A 19,843-nucleotide genomic window follows, 5' to 3' on the forward strand; every position below is an offset into this window, starting at 1 on the left:
GAAGAGTGTCCACAAACAAATTGTGAACAGAAGGACAGGAGTGATGGCATAATACTATGTATTATGAAAATGTGAGTGTATAAAATAAATTTGATCAAGAACTAGTCCTGTATTGTTTTCAATAGTCCAAATGTATATGGAGAGATAACTCCAAAAATTCCAATCACAAGATTTGAAATTTTGGTTGTTGTTTTTCCTAATGCCAGAATAAGCAATATATAATGAATTTGAAAATGTGAAGAAACCAACTGCCAGACGACAACATACAAGCATTATAATATGGGTGTATAAAAATCTGACAAGAACTAAAGTGTATAATGCTTCACAAGAAATATTGGACAGATGGACGAACACATTAAATATAGAAATTACATCTATGGCTGGAAGTACTATGTTCATCTTCATCAACCTGAATCGCATGCAGATCTATTTAATTAGATGCTTCACAGACAATACAAAGATTTGTTAATTGACAATAAGCCTACTGTAGATTGCAAAATGATAGAAAGTTCAATGCAGAAATATTGATGGTGTTGTTGACAGATTATTTTAAGAAAAAGAAAAGAGAGCAATAGGAAAATTAAAAGTATACCATTTACAAAGGGGGCAGCATAAGTCTTTGTATGTAGTATAAAAAAAAAACTTTGTAATTTACCATATGGTGATAATTTTATTCATAGTATAAAATTACTGTAACATAACAAAAATATTACTTTTTTCCCCCTGGAATTCACAATTCAACAAAATAACAATACTGTATTGTAACATTTGTATTTATAATTTACAATATGGTAATAATTCTATTCATAGTTTAAAATCAATATAAAAAAACATATCCCTTTTTTCCTGGAATTCACAATTTAACAAACATCTGTATTTATAACAACAAGTATATTGTTAAGTAAAATATGTAATTTAAATCTAGATAGATTTATATACGACATTTTTGATAACACGATTTTTAAAAAACTTTTTATTCCAAATAAAAACCATAGATAAATCGATGAATATTTGTTTTAACAGAGTATATCGAGTATTATATGAGGTATCACATGTTCTGCCTTGTTAACATTTTCTAACTGCAGGCAGCATCCAACTGTAAGAAAGGGGGATATGCTTGTTTACAATCATCTTCCCTTTTTCTGCTTCATTTATATTCTGTATATTTTTAAATTCTCTTTCAAATGACCTAACCAATTTATTTATCTTTCCTCTGTTGTCAAAGTAGGCCTATTGGAAAACGGCAAGTTTGGCGAGATTACGAGTAGTTCTATGATTAAAAGGTATTTCCTTTTGAATTTGGAGTGTGCAGTCTGTAAATCAAGTATATATTGTTGTAATATTTGTGGATGTTGCATGAAATGACACTGTGTTCAAAATATATGATTTAATTTTCTGAAGGGCAAAAAACCTTTAGGAAGCAAATTAAATAGGATATAATATTTTGTACTATGAAATTATTTTTCTGCAAATAGAATTTGAAAGAACAACTATTCAGTTTGAAATATTAGCAGATACATATTATATATCTGTTGTAGGCCTTATCATTTAAATATTAATCTACAAAAATAATAATACATCTTCAAAAACAATAAACCGTCATTGTCATGATATAAGATAATACAATCAACCATCATTCTCCTTCATATAACATAATACAATTTGACAGAATATCAATACATCTCAGTGTAATGACAGTTTTCTGTGCAACTATTTTATGTCTATAACTCTGGTTGATAAAAGAGTTTCAATACTAACTATAAGATGTCTTTACCAACACATCAAAATATGATAAAGGCAAACTGCATCTTTGCTGTTACACTTTAAGCATTTTTACAAATAATTGTCAACAAAAACACAATTTGAAGTGTTAACTGGTGTACATCAGTAGTGAGGCAATACACAAGCACATTCAAATATTGTTTTACTAAGCTTCCTGGTCTCTTAGCTATTTTTCTTTCTTAAAAATAATAAAATTTCTTATTCTGGTAAATCCATTCTTCAATTATAAGAGGAAATTTTACAGTAAGTATGAGATCATTAAATTTCTCAAAAATATTTTCCAGCGATATTCAATTTCACAAAGATACAAAGAAAGCAAAATTAAGCCAAATACAAGAAAGCATAAGTAATTTAGCTTGGTAGCTTAATTATTGTTGATTAATTACAGGTTTATACACAAAAACAAGAATACCCATACACTGTAAATGACTTCATCTTCATTTTGATTGATTAAAAGTTAGTCAATTAGCACTTCTGCATTTTCTACAACCACGCTTTAAATTAATGAATAATGCCAAATTCATTTATCATAATTGAAATACTGGAACTAAAACATTGATCAGGATAAATAAACAATATAGCCAATGATTTCAATATATTTTAGGAATAAATCATTGTACAGCTATATTATAGAATTTAGCAGAGAATGTTTAAGAATAATTCTATATATATTAGGCCAAAATGGTTTGGTTAAAGAAGACCTAATGATGCATATGAATTTATCTCAACATTCTTACAATAAATTTTGCATGAAAGACACTGGCTAAAGAAATAAAACATACAACGCAGTTATTGGTTAAAATATAAGAATTAAAGACATTGCACCATGATTTGACTGGTTTTATAAGGCTGGTTTTTCAGCATAGAATAAGCCCCATCTTTGATCACCTTGTCTAACTCTTACTAACTTATCTTTCCAACCATTAACAATATAATCATAATCCTCTTCTGAAAATTCCTAAAAAAAATACATAGTCCAATTGATTCATGCTCGAAAGGAATACTTTTGGGGAATGGAATTCTTATACACCCACATATTATTGTACTTCTGTCTATTCACTATACAGGTTAGAGTTTTTGATGGGGTTTTTTCTTCAAAATTTAACTGGACTGTTCAGTTAAGTCATTATTAATTTTATGTGGAGTAATTGTTACTAAAAGCATGTAAATGCTCAAGTCAGAGTATATATTAGATATCCAAACTTACTGGGATTGTTTGGCTAGTCATATGGAATTTTTTTTATTAAAGTTCAGTTTATTAGCTACAGATCAATTTTATACAGAGTTACCTCCCCTACCACAAAACCGTGTAAATGCTCTTATACTGCAATTTTCAGGTTTTTCTTTTTATAAAAACTTGTTGGGATTGTTTGGCATGTCATTTGCAAAGAATCTATCGAAATTTAGACTTGTGCAACAATTATATATTATTGATGGGGCAGATCTACTATAAAAATTAAGCATCAGGAAGACCTCTTAACCCCACAGAGCTCAAATGCAGTAGGATAGTATAAAAAAATGAAGTAGAAACCATGATTTGGCAGTAGATTTCCAAAAACAGTAAATTCGCACTTCCAAGGGTACACTGAACTGCAGGTCAAACAATACAAAAATTGCATTAAATGGGTAATAAATAAAATATACACAAACAATGGTAACCATATCTAAAATTGAATATGTAGCCTACAGAAAGAAATAATTAGTAACGTAAAAAATAATTAAAATTACCAGTCCAGTAGTACTGGCAGTATCACTTTTTTTTTGTTTTAACTTAGCATGATTTTAAAAATATCCTTGTGACATGTGTTCCCCATTCCGAGAGTTTTTGTCAATACTGTTTCATGTAAGATAATTGGTGTGCTTATGGTGTGATTCTATAGTATTTTTACATTAGGAATAGAGAGGGGGGGGGCATAAAAAAATTAGTTTTGCATAACGACTAGTAAATATTGGTATCGATTTAATCATGGCGATTATCCTATCAATGTACGGGATTTTTTTCTCCTGTGATTCTATAAATCTGCTTTTACATTTATCCAAGAGTGTTCCATGTAAGTCAGAATCGGCGAGGCGTATTCCCATCTTGAAATGAAAGTTCCAGGTTGTGTTGCATTCAAAGTATTGTATTAGATGCTGTACATACGTGCACAAACGAAAATGTCAGCCATTGCTGCCTTAAATTAGACGCTATTTGTTTAGTTTATCCATAATGGTTTATTTATTGCTACACATTTTAAGAGTATTTGGAACATGTGCCAATAATTATATCCACTTTATTAACTCTAAAATAGATTAAAAAGAATTTGAGAATAAATCTCTTAGCTAAATTACACCTTACAATATCCCAAATCGATGTTGATAACCAAAAATCGCGATCTTTATTGTTTACATGCAAAGAGTTGCTTCCCTTAGTTCCATAGTTTGGGCGAGAAAATTAAAAAAACTCTTTGTTTGAAAATGCGGTAGAAATCTATTACTGCGCAGTAGAGCGGTACATGAGGCGTTTTCGTGGCAGTTTACCGTGTGATGCGGTAGAGTTGACAGGTCTGCCATCAGGGCACAAAATCAGTTATGGGCACCAAAAGTGACTTTAGCTAGTGAAGAGCTAACCTTAATGAATTCTTCTCTCATCTTCTCTGTTTTTTGCAGTTCTCCCTCTAAAACTTGTGTAAATAATTCTGATTTATCTTCAGCTCTTACATTTACCAGACCAGCTTCTTTTAATACCTGATAAAAATCAAATAATTTAACAATTAAAATAAGACATCTTCCAGCATTGAATTAACAAATAGAGCAATGTATAAATAGATTGATCTATCAACAATATGTTAAAGATACATTATGGGAGACTAGATAAAGAGCTGGCAGTTCTCACTATAATAGTTAAAAACTAGATAATGTAAAGGGAATTTGATGAAAATTTCAGTCAAATTGATCCACTCTGAACCAAGATTTTAAAGATTGAATTTCAGCCTGGCCTTGATCATCATTACTAAAGTCGGTACAATAAAAAACATAGTCTCGATTATCCATTTCATGATTAAATCATGAATGGAAGTCGAGCAGCAAATCCAATCCTAATTCAATAAATATCGCAGGCTAGCGATAGTTGATTATGGTCTGGATAAGTTAATTAATGTCTAATTAATAATCTAGATAACATTTCAGGCCTAAAGAAAGACCTGCAATAGGCAGATGTAGTTCTTGCATAATGTATGTTTAAGAATACGCCTCATAAAATACCCTGACTGGGAACATGCATATCTGATTCTGAATTCATCCTTTGACAGTTATTCTTTCTGATCAATAGCTCAACCCAACTAATCAATGGAATAGAATGCAATTCAACATCACATCAACACAATAATTCAGTTATTTTGAGATTAACATACAGTGATTTAACTGTAACCTGTGAAATGAAAAGGGGGGAATTTTGGACTAGAACCTTCCACACAACATTCACAACTAATGAGCCATCCTGTCATAGAAGCAGAGTTATTGTATCCCAAAACATGTTAAAAAGTCAGACTGATGGATGAATCCCCTATATTACCTCTCCATATTGTTGTGGACTAAGTAAGTTGTATCCACGTTGTTTAACGTATAATTTAAATGCGTCAGAATGTTCACCAGCTTTACAACAATAGTCAGTAATCAAAACCTTTCCTCCTGGTTTCAACCATTTCTGTTACAATACAAAATTATAAGATTTTATGTGAATGAAATAAATATTGTTTGTCATTCTTTACAACATTTTAGGATTATAAATAATATTAATTAAAAGATGATAACACAAAAAGAAAAATTAGGTTGCCAGCCAACGAAAGATACACTCACATTGTATAATATCATTGGAATAATCATGGCCAATGATTTTATAAGTAGGCTAATTATCTGAAACTGTTGCGAAGTTATCTATCACAATAATCAAAACAAAGACCAGAACTCTAAAGTAGTTAAATGTATTGAAGTTCAACTTGAATAATGAACATAATTTTCAAACAGACTGGATGATAACTTTGGTCATCATTGTAAAAAGTGAAACTAGTACCATAACTCTAGTAGAAATGACCGAAATAGGCTTCTTGGTTTCACTAATTTGAATAATCCATATAAATTTCATACAGATCAGTGAAATTTACCTGTGGCAGGTAACATTGACATTCGGGATCGTGTTATACTTATGGAATTGACATAATTCCTTGCATTATTTTAAAAATTTATGAAGCTTTTCCTGTGACCTTTAATTTATTGATTTTTTCATATGTATCTATTGTAATGTACTTACAAAGAATCTCTTGAAGAGACTTAATTTATCATTAATGTGCAAGATTGTATCACGACTATAAATAACATCAAAACTTTCTGCAGCATAATCTCTCTTTGTTGCGTCTGCTATTTCAAACACCACCTGGTCAGGTGTTATGCCTTCTTCTTGCGCACGATCTAATCCAATTGACACCATGTTAGAAGACAAGTCATTAGCAATGACCCTCACATTGAAATTCTAAAGAAAAAAAGGCATTAAAATAGTTTTAACCAAGAATATCTTATATAATTAGCAAGATAGAAAAGAAAAAATATGTCACTCTCAAAAATGCCTAGCCAAAATAAAATATTTCGCATTGATTTTGTTGCATTTTGACTTTATGTAACTATTAATAATTCCAATATTTTAATGTTCAATATTAATGTGCGCATATAAAAAATAAATGTTGTTTCCTGAAAACAAACAGACATCACAAAGTCACGACAGACATGCCATAACTTCTACTCCATACCTGTCATGTATGTTACCTAGTAGCTTGTCACATGGCTTAACAATTCATTCGTTACTTGCCGAACTGATAAAAGAAAGAAAAATCTAAAAATACATTTTGGTGTGTACCAAATTATTAATATTAGGTAGAAATTTATCAAATCTTATTCAGCTAATTTTTGGAAAAAGTTTACTACTGTTTTTACTTTACATAACTGTATGCATACAATTACCTTAGCCATATAGAAAGCACTACCACCAATACCAGCACCAACATCTAGAACTTGTTGACCAGCTTGTAAATTTAACATATCAACAAACTCCTGTAATATAAATATCATATTGCAATAACTCCACAAAAGTCAACAAGGGGTGTCTTTATGACCAATTGAACAGTTATGGCAAGTTTTGTTTTTTTTAAATCTAAAACAATATGACCTGTAGGTTTTAATGATGGTGATAGTAATAGCACAGAACTAATACAGATGTACCTGAGATGAGGTTTTACATCCACTTGACACAAACTAGGTCATTGCGGGACAAAAATATGGTTCAATCTTATTTCAATAATTCGCTAGCACTTTGGAGTCTTTAGATGTGTGTGGGTGGAAACTGGAGGCTGGACCGGGAGAAAACCCACAAGGTTGGATAGGTGACCCTACTCCTTGTCACATACAAGCGGGGTATCGAAACCACGCCACTTGACTCAATGACATAACTTACGATCAAACGTGCATATGTTAAACCATTCGCCCCCGCCCAAAATAAAGAGAAAGATCTCTAAAAACAATTTTCTTTCCATATTCACAATAGACCAAATTCTTCAGACATACATTTGACCATTTAGTACTACTTTTCTGGTTCTATATGCATCTTAACATTCATGTTAAAATACCTATTTAATACAGACATACCTGAATAGTGCTTCGTTTCATGAATTTTATCTAAACCTTAATTATGGTCTTCTGTATATTTCATTATCTTTACATTTTAATGTATGTACATGTATAACTGTGTGACAATTTCAATATCAATAGGTATTTTTACACTTCTGTCTGTTGACCATTTTATTAGACTGCATGCAGACAGAATAGGCATCAATAATTTGGTTCATTTTATGTGAAAACTTTAAATTTATTGATATCCATTTCAGAGATAATGACAATCATTAATTGAAATGAATAAGCAAAAATTGAAACTTTGAAAATAAATTGCTATTCAATGATCTTATCATCTTATCTAAATTCAACCCTGCAGGCACCATTAAATTTTGTGCACACTAAAAGAAGATCTACCTGTAGAAATATGAACATACTTTTGTGGTTTCATAACCTCCAGTACTGACATAAGTACGACCAAACACTTTCTCATAACGTAGAATACCATTTTTAGAATACTGTTGATTGTCCAAGAAATCTTGGAAGTTTTTATATCCAAAGTTAGATGTATTTGAACGTTTTACTTTCTGTAAGAGCCACACCATTTGATCTTTGTTACTCTTGTGCTGAAAAATTTTAATTAATTATAAATTGAAGCAGGCAACAAAACAGGTGTCTAAAGCAGCTAAGTAATCTAAGCAGTTTTTAAATGTTAAAGGCTCAATACCACTCTTGTTGTAACTGAATAATATGTCCCAATCTTTATTCTGGTCAACAAATTGAACTATTTTACAATAATCCAGTTAATTGATGATACAAATTTCATCTTAACACACCTAATTTAAAAAATTTGGAAAAATTCAACTAAATGATTTAAAAAGCCTGACGTAAAGCTTTTCAAATGTGACTTAGATTTCAAAATATTTTTGAACCCTCTGGACAAGTAAAATAGGATTTGATGGATAATTCACACAACAGGTAGGACACTAACACATCTAGTACTTAGAATAAGGCTATTTTTTTATTTTCTGGGGCTGTCAAGCCAGCAAGAGTGTTATTGTCCCTTTAATAAGAAGCTAAATCTCTATACCGGTACTATAAAATATGATTGGTGCTATTCAAACATGATATTTATGCATAACTGAATCTAGATATATAAAATTGATTAGTTAGTCTGAATTTCAATTGGGTTCCTCTTTAGAATTAGTCTGACAATCCCATTAAGTTAGATAAAATAAAATTACCTATACAGCCATTACAAGGTTCGGTGCCAGTGTCAAAAACTCAACTAAAAAACAGTGGGTGACTCTGAGTTTCGTAAGGATTTAAACAAGTTTAAAAAAATCAACATCTCACAAAAACTTTTATAGCTCTGACAACAGAAAAAGGACAAAATAAATTAGTAATCTTATAATATACCTTAATATAAGCATCAACAGCTTTAGAAAGAACCAAATCAAAACCATAAGAATGATTTTCATCACATGGGATACTAACAGAAGAATAAAAAGCTTCATACATATCTGTATCTCTATAATTTGTAGGATTAGATTTTCTGGGTATGTTCCCTAAAATAAATCAGAAAGCAGTCTATTGCATTTCAATGTGTATTATTATTGATAAAAAGATTTATAACAATGCACATCATGTCATGGTGTAACAGCTGAGGTGATATCCTAGAAAAACGTTATGAAACTTCAATGTATGTAACAATCAAAAAAATAAACCAGCGGCTGCCAGGCAGGATATGCCCACATTTTCGATAGATGGATAGAGAACAAGCTAAGAAGAAAGTGATTTTTCCTACAATCAAGGGCCATAATTCAGGAAATTACAATTCGATATGCGCAAATATCGAAAGGAACCAAGATCTTTGTGTTATAAACTTACATTTCAAGTTTCAACAAAATCGGATAAAAATTGTGACTTCTATAGGGTCCACAACTTTGATATACCCTATTTTTAATACAATCAGGGGCCATAATTCAGGAAGTAACGGTCCGATAGGCGCGAATATCGAAAGGAACCAAGATCTTTGGGTTATAAACTTACATTTCAAGTTTCAACAAAATCGGATTAAAATTGTGACCTCCATAGGGTCCGCAACCTTGACATACCATATTTTTACGCTATTTGAGAACGAACGGCGGCCATTTTGTCTGTCAATTTTGGGCCGATTTTCACGAAATTCGAACTCAACCTTCCTTAGGGTGTAACGGTGATATAATAATAAGTTTTTTTAAATCGGATAAAAATTATGACCTCTATAGGGTCCACAAGCTAAAAACACGATTTTTCGTACAATCAGGGGCCATAATTCAGGAAGTTACGGTCCGATATGCGCAAATATCGAAAGGAACCAAGATCTTTGGGTTATAAATTTACATTTCAAGTTTCAACAAAATCGGATAAAAATTGTGACCTCTATAGGGTCCACAACCTTGATATACCATATTTTTACGCTATTTGAGAACGAACAGTGGCCATTTTGTCTGTCAATTTTGGGCCGATTTTCACGAAATTCGAACTCAGCCGTCCTTAGGGTGTAACGGTGATATAATAAAAGGGTTTTTAAATCGGATAAAAATTATGACCTCTATAGGGTCCACAAGCTAAAAACACGATTTTTGGTACAATCAGGGGCCAAAATTCAGGAAGTTACGGTTCGATATGCGTTAATATCGAAAGGAACCGAGATCTTTGGATTATCAACTCAGATATCAAGTTTCAACAAAATCGGATAAAAATTGTGAGCTCTATAGTGTCCACAAGCTAAAAACGTGATTTTTCGTACAAACAGGGGCCATAATCCATGAAGTTTCGATCCAATACATGCCAATATCGAAAGGAACCGAGATATTTTGGAGATAAACCTATATTTCAAGTTTCGTCAAAATCAGATAAGAATTGTGACCTGTAGAGTGTCCACAAACAAATTGTGGACAGACGGACAGGGGCGACGGCATAATATGTCCACATGAAAATGTGGGCGTATAAAAAAACAAGACCCAACAAAGCATTCAAATTCAACAGGAGCACCCTATCCTAATTCAAGCAAGATCAGAATGGTTCATAAAGAACAGTGACTTCCATAGCATTCAAGAGCAATTAGTCTAACTAAAAAAAAAACTTTCTTCAATATCGAATGTAGTTCAGGAGAATTATGACTCACCGGAGGGACGATTACATGATTCCCGAATAAACAAATATCCTCCTTCTTTCAACCACCCCAACATTTTATAAAAGACCTTTTGAACTTCAGCATCTTCTAAATACATAAACAACCAGTTAGAAAAAACTAAATCACTCCTGAAACAGTAGAAACAATAATTAAGGTAGCAGTTAAGAGCTATATGTAAATCTGACTACTGCAGATCTTTAATTTGGCTTCAAATATTATATAAATTATTACCTAGACATTTATTCACATGGCAAGCCTATAATCAACTCTTTTAGACCATTGGATGGTGGAGATTCAAATGGATTAGAACTTCTGATTTAGAAGTAATTAAAACACCCGCAAGATTTAAAAATTTAATTATAAAATGAAATTCCAGACTTAGCTTGTGCATAGGGGTCTTTAGCAGTGGGAAGAAACCGGAGGAGCCGCAGAAAACCCACGAGGATGGACAGGCGACCCTACTCCTTGTCACGTACAACCGGGGAATCGAAACATCGCCAGTTGACTAAATGGCAGACCTTATGATACAACACACATGTGCTAACCATTCGGCCATCCAACCCGCCCTCGAGACTTAAGATTCATTTGTCATTTTGCTATGGTCTTTGATGATTTGAACGCAAAACTCTGATTTTCTAAAATGCAAACAGTTCAATATTTTTAGCTGAAATTTTCAGACTACTTCTTTAAATTACATCTTGGCAAACAGTACCAAATAGTCGCATTTACCAGGTAAGTTGATAAAATAGACAAGCGCTTTAAAATAGTTATGTAACCCATATAAACTGTTTTTGATCATCCGTATTTTTATCTGAAATTTCCACATTTTTCCATTTGATTTGCAGATTTAAAGAGACATTTTCGATTGGACTTCCCCTTAAAATTTATCAGTTATTCAACTACCTAATAAATAGTGTAAAAGAATTCTAAACTGTTTTATCAGTGCTTGATACAGTACACTTTATTGAGGTCCAGTGTAAATATGATACATACTGAGCTTCAGGCTGTTCCATCTTTGTTACATCCTCAACCATGTAATCTATATTTTTAAGATGAGCATTAGCTATTTTATTCTTCTCAATAAACTCGGCCATAAAATCAACTGCAATAACATGTTTTGCCTTTTCTGCCAAAATTGTTGTAAATCGCCTGAAAAACAATGTAGAGATATAGGCTCCTAATTGGTGTATGAAAATATACCTGGTGTAAGAAATTGGTGTCTGAAATATGACTTTTGCTGGGCATTCGATACGATCATATTCACATTAAAATTGTTATTCACAAATCTCATATGGAGAGAGAGAGAGAGAGAGAGAAATGGGGTTTAACGTCCGCTCGACACAAACTAGGTCATTTCGGGACTAACATATGGTTTAATTTTATTTCAATAATTTGCTTGCGCGAGGGGTCATTAGCAGTTGGAGTAAACCGGAGAACCTGGAGAAAACCCACGAGGTTGGTCAGGCGACCCTACTCCTTGTCACGTACAACCGGGGATTCGAAACCACACCAGTTGACTCAATGACAGGCCTTATGATACAGCACGCACGTTCTAACCATTCGACCATCAAACCCCCACCAAATTTCATGGAAGTCCAACCCCTGTGTTGTTCAATGCCATAACATCCAGTTGTCTGCCAGTTGCAGTGTTGGTACACACACATAGATACAAGGGATGCGGGCTGGAACTCTTCCGATAAAGCCTATATATTCAGTATTCACTGCATTTTATGGGTAGGGGTGGTGTGGGCCCTGGGACCTGTGTCAATCAGGAACAATGCAATTTACTAGTAATATGGAAATCATACCTACCCAATTCCTGCACCAAGTTCTATAACAGTTTTGCCTGAAATATCAGGCAAGTAAGACAGAATCTCTGGTTTTTCATCTTTTGATAATTCTTCAGCATTTGAATCCAACATCATTGTTTGTATGGATGAAGATTTCTGTGCATGATCTTTCCAATATTCTGACATGATTTCACGAACATCTGAAGAAGAAAAGTACACATTTTAATGGCTAATGTACACTGATAACTTATCAACATTTTGACCTGCAGATTTAAGGGAAACATAGATAGTCCTACAAGGAAAATTTTATAGGCTATCGACAGGCTTGTTTAATACTTTAGTAACATAGCAGAGCCGATACAATATAGGCCTACGTTACTTAAAGGGACAATAACACTCTTGCTGGCTAAACAGCTCCAGAAAATAAAAAATAGCCTTATTCTAAGTACTAGATGTGTTAGTGTCCTACCTGTTGTGTAAATTATCCATTAAATCCTATTTTACTTGTCCAAAGGGTTCAAAAATATTTTTAAATCCAAGTCACATTTGAAAAGCTTTATGTCAGGCTTTTCAAATCATTTAGTTGAATTTTTCCAAATTTTTAAATTAGGTGTGTTAAGATGAAATTTGTATCATCAACTGGAATATTGTAAAATAGTAGGCCTACAATTTTTTGACCAGAATGAAGATTGGGACCATATTATTCAGTTACAACAAGAGTGGTTTGAGCCTTTAAGTAACCACAGAAATCTGACCTTTTATCCGTATATATTATAGGCCCCCTATGCAGGCCTACATACACCATACTCATTAACTAGACATTATCACTATATTATTGTCTTGTTTATGTTTGTGTTGAGTGGACGTTAAACACCATTTCTCTCTCTCTCTCTCTCTCTGTTCGGTATATGACTGGTGTATGCATATAATACGGATAGAAGGCCAGATTCCTGTGAAGTAACTATATATCGGCAGGCCTATACTCAATGATTAATTTCTTTTCAAATCTACAGTACAGGTCAAATTTATAAATGCCGTTATTCAAATTTTCTATGAACTTGCTTACTCATTCACTATCAGTAACGCACACCGGTATGACAAATTATAACCGCTCGCCTGCTAACCCCACTCGGCAAACATCGGCAGAGTCCGTTACTACTGGAATCTACTGAGGTTTGCCGAGTGCTACTAACTCGTATTTCAGGGCTCCAAATCGAGATGAAGTTAGCCAACACATTCGTAGGGCGTTTTATAGATAATTTCACAGAATCAATAATGACGTCATTTGTGGCGCCTTTTCGGGTTTGGCATCAGTAACGCAGCTAGTGGAGCGTTGAATCTGGGGAGAATGAGTGTTAGAAAATGAATCCGAATTAGGAGTTGCCATCTCATGTTTTTCCACATTATTGTTACAAAGTGTATAAATTTCAAAATTGTAGGCTACCAGTGTAGCGGTTTGGTCGGTAACGTTTATTTTTGTAAGGTAGAAGACAACGACTTTAGCCCTGACATTTTTGCGGGGTTCTACATACAAAAGACCTATCTAGTATAATTATATATAATAAAGTAAAAAATAGCTTCCATGCGAAAACCGTGGACCAAACGTCCCACCATGGTCCCACGCACAAGGAACCTAGACAAATGGGATACGGAAGTCAAATTGCGACACCTGTACTTTAAAGGAAAATCAGATAACAGGATAAAAGTAAATGTTGTAATTAAAACTGATATGTCGATAGATGAACAATGCATAATTAAACAATATAACAAATCAACAAAAACAATAGATGGGATTAACAATAACATCGTTACCCAATGACGTCTTGAAAAGTGATGACAGGTTCACGACTTATACAAGCCATTTGATCTTAAAGTGGTTAATTTAAAGTAGCTAAGTCTCTAACTCAATATCATCCAAAGTCTTTGACATTGAAAACACGAATTATTTGTCACTTTAAAACAACATTGATGTTGTGATCTTACCGGGAAAAGATGGGCTTCTGATATATCCAATATTTAAGACAAAATAAACAATTTACCATTGGTACACGAATCGTGTACCATAATGCGTTTCAGCGTCATTTGTAACAAGGGACCCGAAGAACTAGGCTAGACACATTCCACACGTCATGTCAAACGGTGACGGCATAATCTTAGCTGGAGAGCATGCGCAATAAATACTATTAGTGTAGACTGGAATACACAGACGCTAGAGATTGCCAGTGGATTGAGACTGCTGGTGTATTACGCCGAACATAAAATTACAGTAAAAACAGACACGATTGAATGTAAATCAGATTATATACATTCATACTAAATTATTATATACTTGCGACCCATTTGTGTCAATATCTAGGTCTCAAATATTAGCGATTTAGCTCCTTTAAGAATGTGTTAGTTAGTTGTATTTTACGTCCGTTTCAACCGAGGTGATATCGCAGACAAAAATTTAAGAAATGTTAATTAACTTATATATAAGCGATTGGCAGATTATCACACCATTATACTATCACATAAACACGATTGAAAAGCGTGAGATTTCTCAATCTCATATGTTCAATTTTTAGTTGTAAAACAGAATCCCCCTACCCACAATTTTTGTGTGTTAATTATACATTCACTGTGAACACGATACAGACTTGAGTTTGAAATGGAATAATTTAAAGGAGCTAAATCGCTAACATTTGGGACCTAGAAATTGACAAAAGTGGGTCGCAACACATATAATACTGTAGTATGAATGTATATAAACTGATTTACATTCAATGGTTTCCGTTTTTACTCCAATTTCAAATCAGTTATGTTCGGCAAAATAAGCCAGCAGTCTCAAGCGAGTGCAAATTTCTAGCGTCTGGTTATTCCAGTCCACATACGCCGTTTGATTTGGTGCAATGTGTCTAGCCTCGTCCATCCAGTCTCTTCATACAACTAGGACTGAAGCGCATTATGGTACACGATTCGTGTACCAATGGTAAAATGTTTATTTTGTCTTAAATATTGGATATCAAAAGCCCATCTTTTTCCGGTAAGATCACAACATGAATGTTGATTTAATTTGACAAATAAATCGTGTTTTCAATGTTGAAGATTTTGGATGATATTGAGTTAGAGACTTAGCTACTTTAAAAATTCGGTGGGATTGTTCATACAATTTAAATTCAAAATAATTTTGCTGTTGTCGCCCACTTACTGTGAAATTAATGAAATCTTGATACAGGACCTATAGTTATCAATGGATTTGTTTTTAAAACTAGGTGGGATTTTGCATTGATCTATATGAAAGAAACATATACCGGTCCATAAATTTCAAATGTGTTACGCGAAATTATATTTCCGTTCACATTTTTATTCATAAAGCTCAGTATTAAACATACATTATGCAAGAGCTAAATTTGCCAACAGCAGGTCTTTCCTTGGGCCTGGAATGTTATCTAAATTATTAATTAACTTATCCAGACCATAATCAACTCTCGGTGTCAACGCTAGCCCGCGATATTTTTCTGGATTAGAATCATATCTGCTGCTTAACACTCATTGATAATTAAATAAAAAAATGAATATTCAAGACTATGTTTTTTATTGTACCGACTTTAGTAATGATGATCGAGGCTAGACCCAAAATTCAATCGCTAAAATATCGGTTAATTCTTAATTCTTGGTTCATAGTGGATCAAATTGACTGAAATTTTCAGCAAATTGCCTTTACCTTATAGATTAAACCTACAGTTTGGGCCATGTCTGTTATTCATATGTGTAAATTGGTCTATTATATCTCCAAAATAAACACTCACATAGCTAGCTACGAGAATGTAACTAAAAACGCTGAGATATACTAATGTGTTGTTTTTAGCTACAATTGGATGCCTTTAGTTCCATGTGGCAAACTCAATTTCTTTATTAATGTATGTACCATCTTAAAAATAAGTTAATTTTATACTATTAGTACTTATTACACATACGCAGTCCAATCTACTGAAACAACATTCATTTATCAGCAAATATTGACAATAAAGTAAATCAAGCGTTGTTTTTATCATAATTGATTCAGACGTTCATAATTACGCCGTAATACCTACTGCGCAACTCTGATCAGATGGGTACTTTGATTGGCTATTGCACACGAGGCCCCGCCTTTATGTGTGTACAGACGTAAATTTAAAATGTCGGGGAAAGCGATCTACTGTCGCTTTGATTTAAAAAAGAGGGGATTTGTACCCATTTCAGGTAAGATTATATGCTTAATTGTAGTTGGGCGTGGTAGAAATATTATAAATAACAATAACCAATCGTTGTTTTGATTAAAAATATTGTCAATTTTGTTTACAAATGCCGGGTGCAATGGCCTCATCTCTTATCGCGAAACACGGAGGGTTGAGAGATTAAGGTTTGTTATCTATCACATAGCGTGTTCGTGGAAATTTCGGCCCAAGAAGAACGTAATAACAAAATTAATTGAAGTGAGCGAATCCAATATTTCGCATCTCGACCATTCCGTCATGTCGGTATAGACTGGGATCTCTTACAGGAATAATTACCGCGGTTTATGAATAAATATTAAGTACGCATACCGTCGTTTGTGTATTAATTACCTCTGCATTGTCTTGTAGCATATTATGTTTTTCTGTTTTCATTGCAAATGGCACCCGTACGCATTGTACAATGTCCATTGTGTCTTAAATATTTGATACTTAGATCCCATATTTTCACGGCAAGATAATAACACCAATACTGATTGAAATGGAACAGTATTGAATTCTAATCCGTGTTTATAATGTCGAATATTATGGAAAATATTGAGTTAGAGGTTTAGCTCCTTAAATATATCTCCAAGACCCAATTAATCCACTGGCGGCACCACCGTGCTTCCATACTTTTATGTTTATCAAGAAACTAACCTTCAGACGAAATTTCTGTATCTGGATCCTTATCACGAAGCGTGTTTTTACTGTCTAGATCATTATCAGTATTCGTATTATTGACATACAAGAAAATAGCCAAAACTACAATGAAAGTTGGAGTTAGAAAAAATACTATCGTCTTCATATTGCGTCTTACTGTGTAAACATTTGAAGAGTTTGCCTATACAGGATATGAATAGGCTGACATTTTATTCCAATCAATTAATAACACGTCTATATTACTTATATAGGCCCTACGTCATATCAAATAATGGAAGTCCAGTTATCAGCTGTCAGACCTAGGATATTATAGTTTGGGGCTGAAGAGGGTCTGAGAAATCTAGACCTGAATAAAACAATCAATTTTATCAGCTGCGACCGCGCTTACTGCTGTGTGTTTTGTTGAATTGAGTTTGTGGGTATGATGCAATTCGAAAGGCTATATTTGGACTTGATCAACGGAGCTTGACATTGACGTGGGAGAATCCTTTTTTTTATTAATGGTTTAGCTAAATCATTTAACATTTCGTCATAGGCGTAGGAGCCGTAAGATGGGGGGGGGGGGCTGCATCTGTTTATAGTAATATGTGATAATTAAAAGCGCTCTTTCAAAGAAAAAATATAAATAAATAAATAAATAAAAATAACAAATGGAGAGGAACTTTTTAAAGTTTTTTAAGTTAATCCGATCTATATTCTAAATGCATATTCACTCATCTGAAAAACTGGTCAAATCCCGGTGACTTATCACCAACTTTCTAATGAATGAATGAATGAATGAATGAATGAATTGAATGAATGAATGAATGAATGAATGAATAAATAAATAAATAAATAAATACGAACCGCTTCTATCACTCATGATGTTTTTAAAAATTTATTCTAATGAGTTTATCGTCTACTCTTGGTATGCCGTTTATTGGGCCTAAAATTCACAGGCTTATCGAAGAAGTGTCAATCGTATACTAAATCAATTTCAGATAATATGAACTGAATCTTCGACCAGTGAGTAAAGAGTTCAACACTAAATAGCCTTTAACTGCCAGCCTGTACAACGCGTGTTGGCTTGATAAACCATATGGTGTGATTTTCCAATACTAAAGCAAAGATGATGTAACTGATTTAAAAAGCAGTGGGTCATTCCAGGTCAACATAGGCGTTCGCGCCAGGGGGCAGGGGGGCGGAGAGCAGCTGCCCCCCAACTTTCGGGCAATCTGACTTTTCGGGTAGAGTGAAAACAAAAATTATTTCATCTGGCAACATAAAGTGTCCGAAATCGAATAAAACACTAATTTTACTCTTTTTTTTAATTGAATACCACGAATTTGTACTGAATTGACTCTGGAACCACTCTGCTTTGTGCTACATTTTTCGGGCATCGATTATTATTTGTGAATGCTGCTGCAACAGTCCGATTGGATGGTTGGAATTCAGGTCGGTTGCAAAACGATTGAAAACTTTGAAATTACTTCAACATGCATTATGCAAGAGCTAAATCTGCCTATTGCAGGTCTTTCTTTAGGCCTGAAATGTTATCTAAATTATTAATTAAACATTAATTAACTTTTCCAGACCATAATCAACTCTCGATGTCAACGCTGGCCTGCGATATTTACTGGATTAGGATCCCATTTGCTGCTCAACTTTCATTCATGATTTAATCATGAAATGGATAATCGAGACTGTTTTTTATCGTACCGACTTTAATTAATAATGATGAACGAGGCTAGGCCGAAAATTCAATCGCTGAAATTTCGGTTCAGAGTGGAGCAATTGGACTGAAATTTTTCAGAAAATTCCCTTTACATTATCTAGTTTTTCACGGGCTAGAATAGCAGATAAACGCATTGGCGGCGGTTAAACTTTTAAAATTCTCTCGGGGGAATTGCTTGGTTGTTTGGGATTCAGGTCACCTAAGGTAGGCTATATTGGACCACATTGAAGTTGTTGTATTCACGGGCTGGAATAGCAGGAAGACGCGTTTGCAGCAGTAACAGTCTCCGTGGACTGTAAACGATTGATTCGAGTCGGCTATCTAAGTTATAGGGCTATATTAGACCACTTGCTGTATTCACGGCTGGAATAGCAGGAGAACACGTCAAACTTTCCAATTATTTTTTATTATTATTTGGGGGGAGGGGGCTAGATCGTAAACTCCGTCTGTCACCCGTCAGGTTTTTCCCCTCTAACGTACATCGAGCCCGTACTCCTATGCATGTCAAATCATTGTATCCCCTTTGATTTTGCTGAAATTTTGTTAATATTATACTTATATTATCAAGATGGTATTCCAAATTACAGCTTGATCGGAGTAGAGGTCCCTGGGATATGACCCACTGAAATTTGGCAATTTTGGTTAAAGAGCAATTCCACAATGATTCTTAATTAGACATTGTTTTAAAGGGTGATAACTTTATGATCTTTACTATGATCTTGGCCTTGACTCGACATGAACTTGTGATTACCAACAGTCGAAGGTAAATAAAGACACCATCATTTAAACGCGATAGAAGAAGCTAAACCTCGAACTCAATATTTTCATTAAGATTCGAGAT

At 33.6% G+C, this 19,843-nt stretch overlaps 1 protein-coding gene across 4 annotated transcripts; it reads right to left on the reverse strand.

Moving 5' to 3' along the window:
* Nucleotides 1–670: 670 nt before the first annotated feature.
* LOC126815505 (uncharacterized) lies at nucleotides 671–18,366 on the reverse strand. 4 transcript variants are annotated; one of them, XM_050541182.2, is made up of 11 exons: nucleotides 17,286–17,441; nucleotides 12,413–12,590; nucleotides 11,594–11,749; nucleotides 10,592–10,728; nucleotides 8,839–8,987; nucleotides 7,857–8,045; nucleotides 6,775–6,864; nucleotides 6,071–6,289; nucleotides 5,336–5,467; nucleotides 4,393–4,509; nucleotides 671–2,740 (listed from the first exon to the last, which is right to left on the reverse strand). In XM_050541182.2, the coding sequence occupies exons 1-11, from the start codon at nucleotides 17,431–17,433 to the stop codon at nucleotides 2,624–2,626; spliced, it is 1,632 nt and encodes a 543-aa protein (XP_050397139.2). In that variant the 5' UTR covers nucleotides 17,434–17,441; the 3' UTR covers nucleotides 671–2,623. The 4 variants fall into 4 exon arrangements, with proteins under 4 accessions (XP_050397139.2, XP_050397141.2, XP_050397142.1 ...); XM_050541184.2 differs by lacking the exon at nucleotides 17,286–17,441 and adding an exon at nucleotides 18,135–18,366 and having other exon boundaries at nucleotides 672–2,740; XM_050541185.2 differs by lacking the exon at nucleotides 17,286–17,441 and adding an exon at nucleotides 13,457–13,554 and having other exon boundaries at nucleotides 672–2,740.
* Nucleotides 18,367–19,843: the final 1,477 nt, after the last annotated feature.

This window comes from Patella vulgata, chromosome 3 (assembly GCF_932274485.2).
Source record: "Patella vulgata chromosome 3, xgPatVulg1.2, whole genome shotgun sequence".
NCBI lineage: Eukaryota > Metazoa > Mollusca > Gastropoda > Patellidae > Patella > Patella vulgata.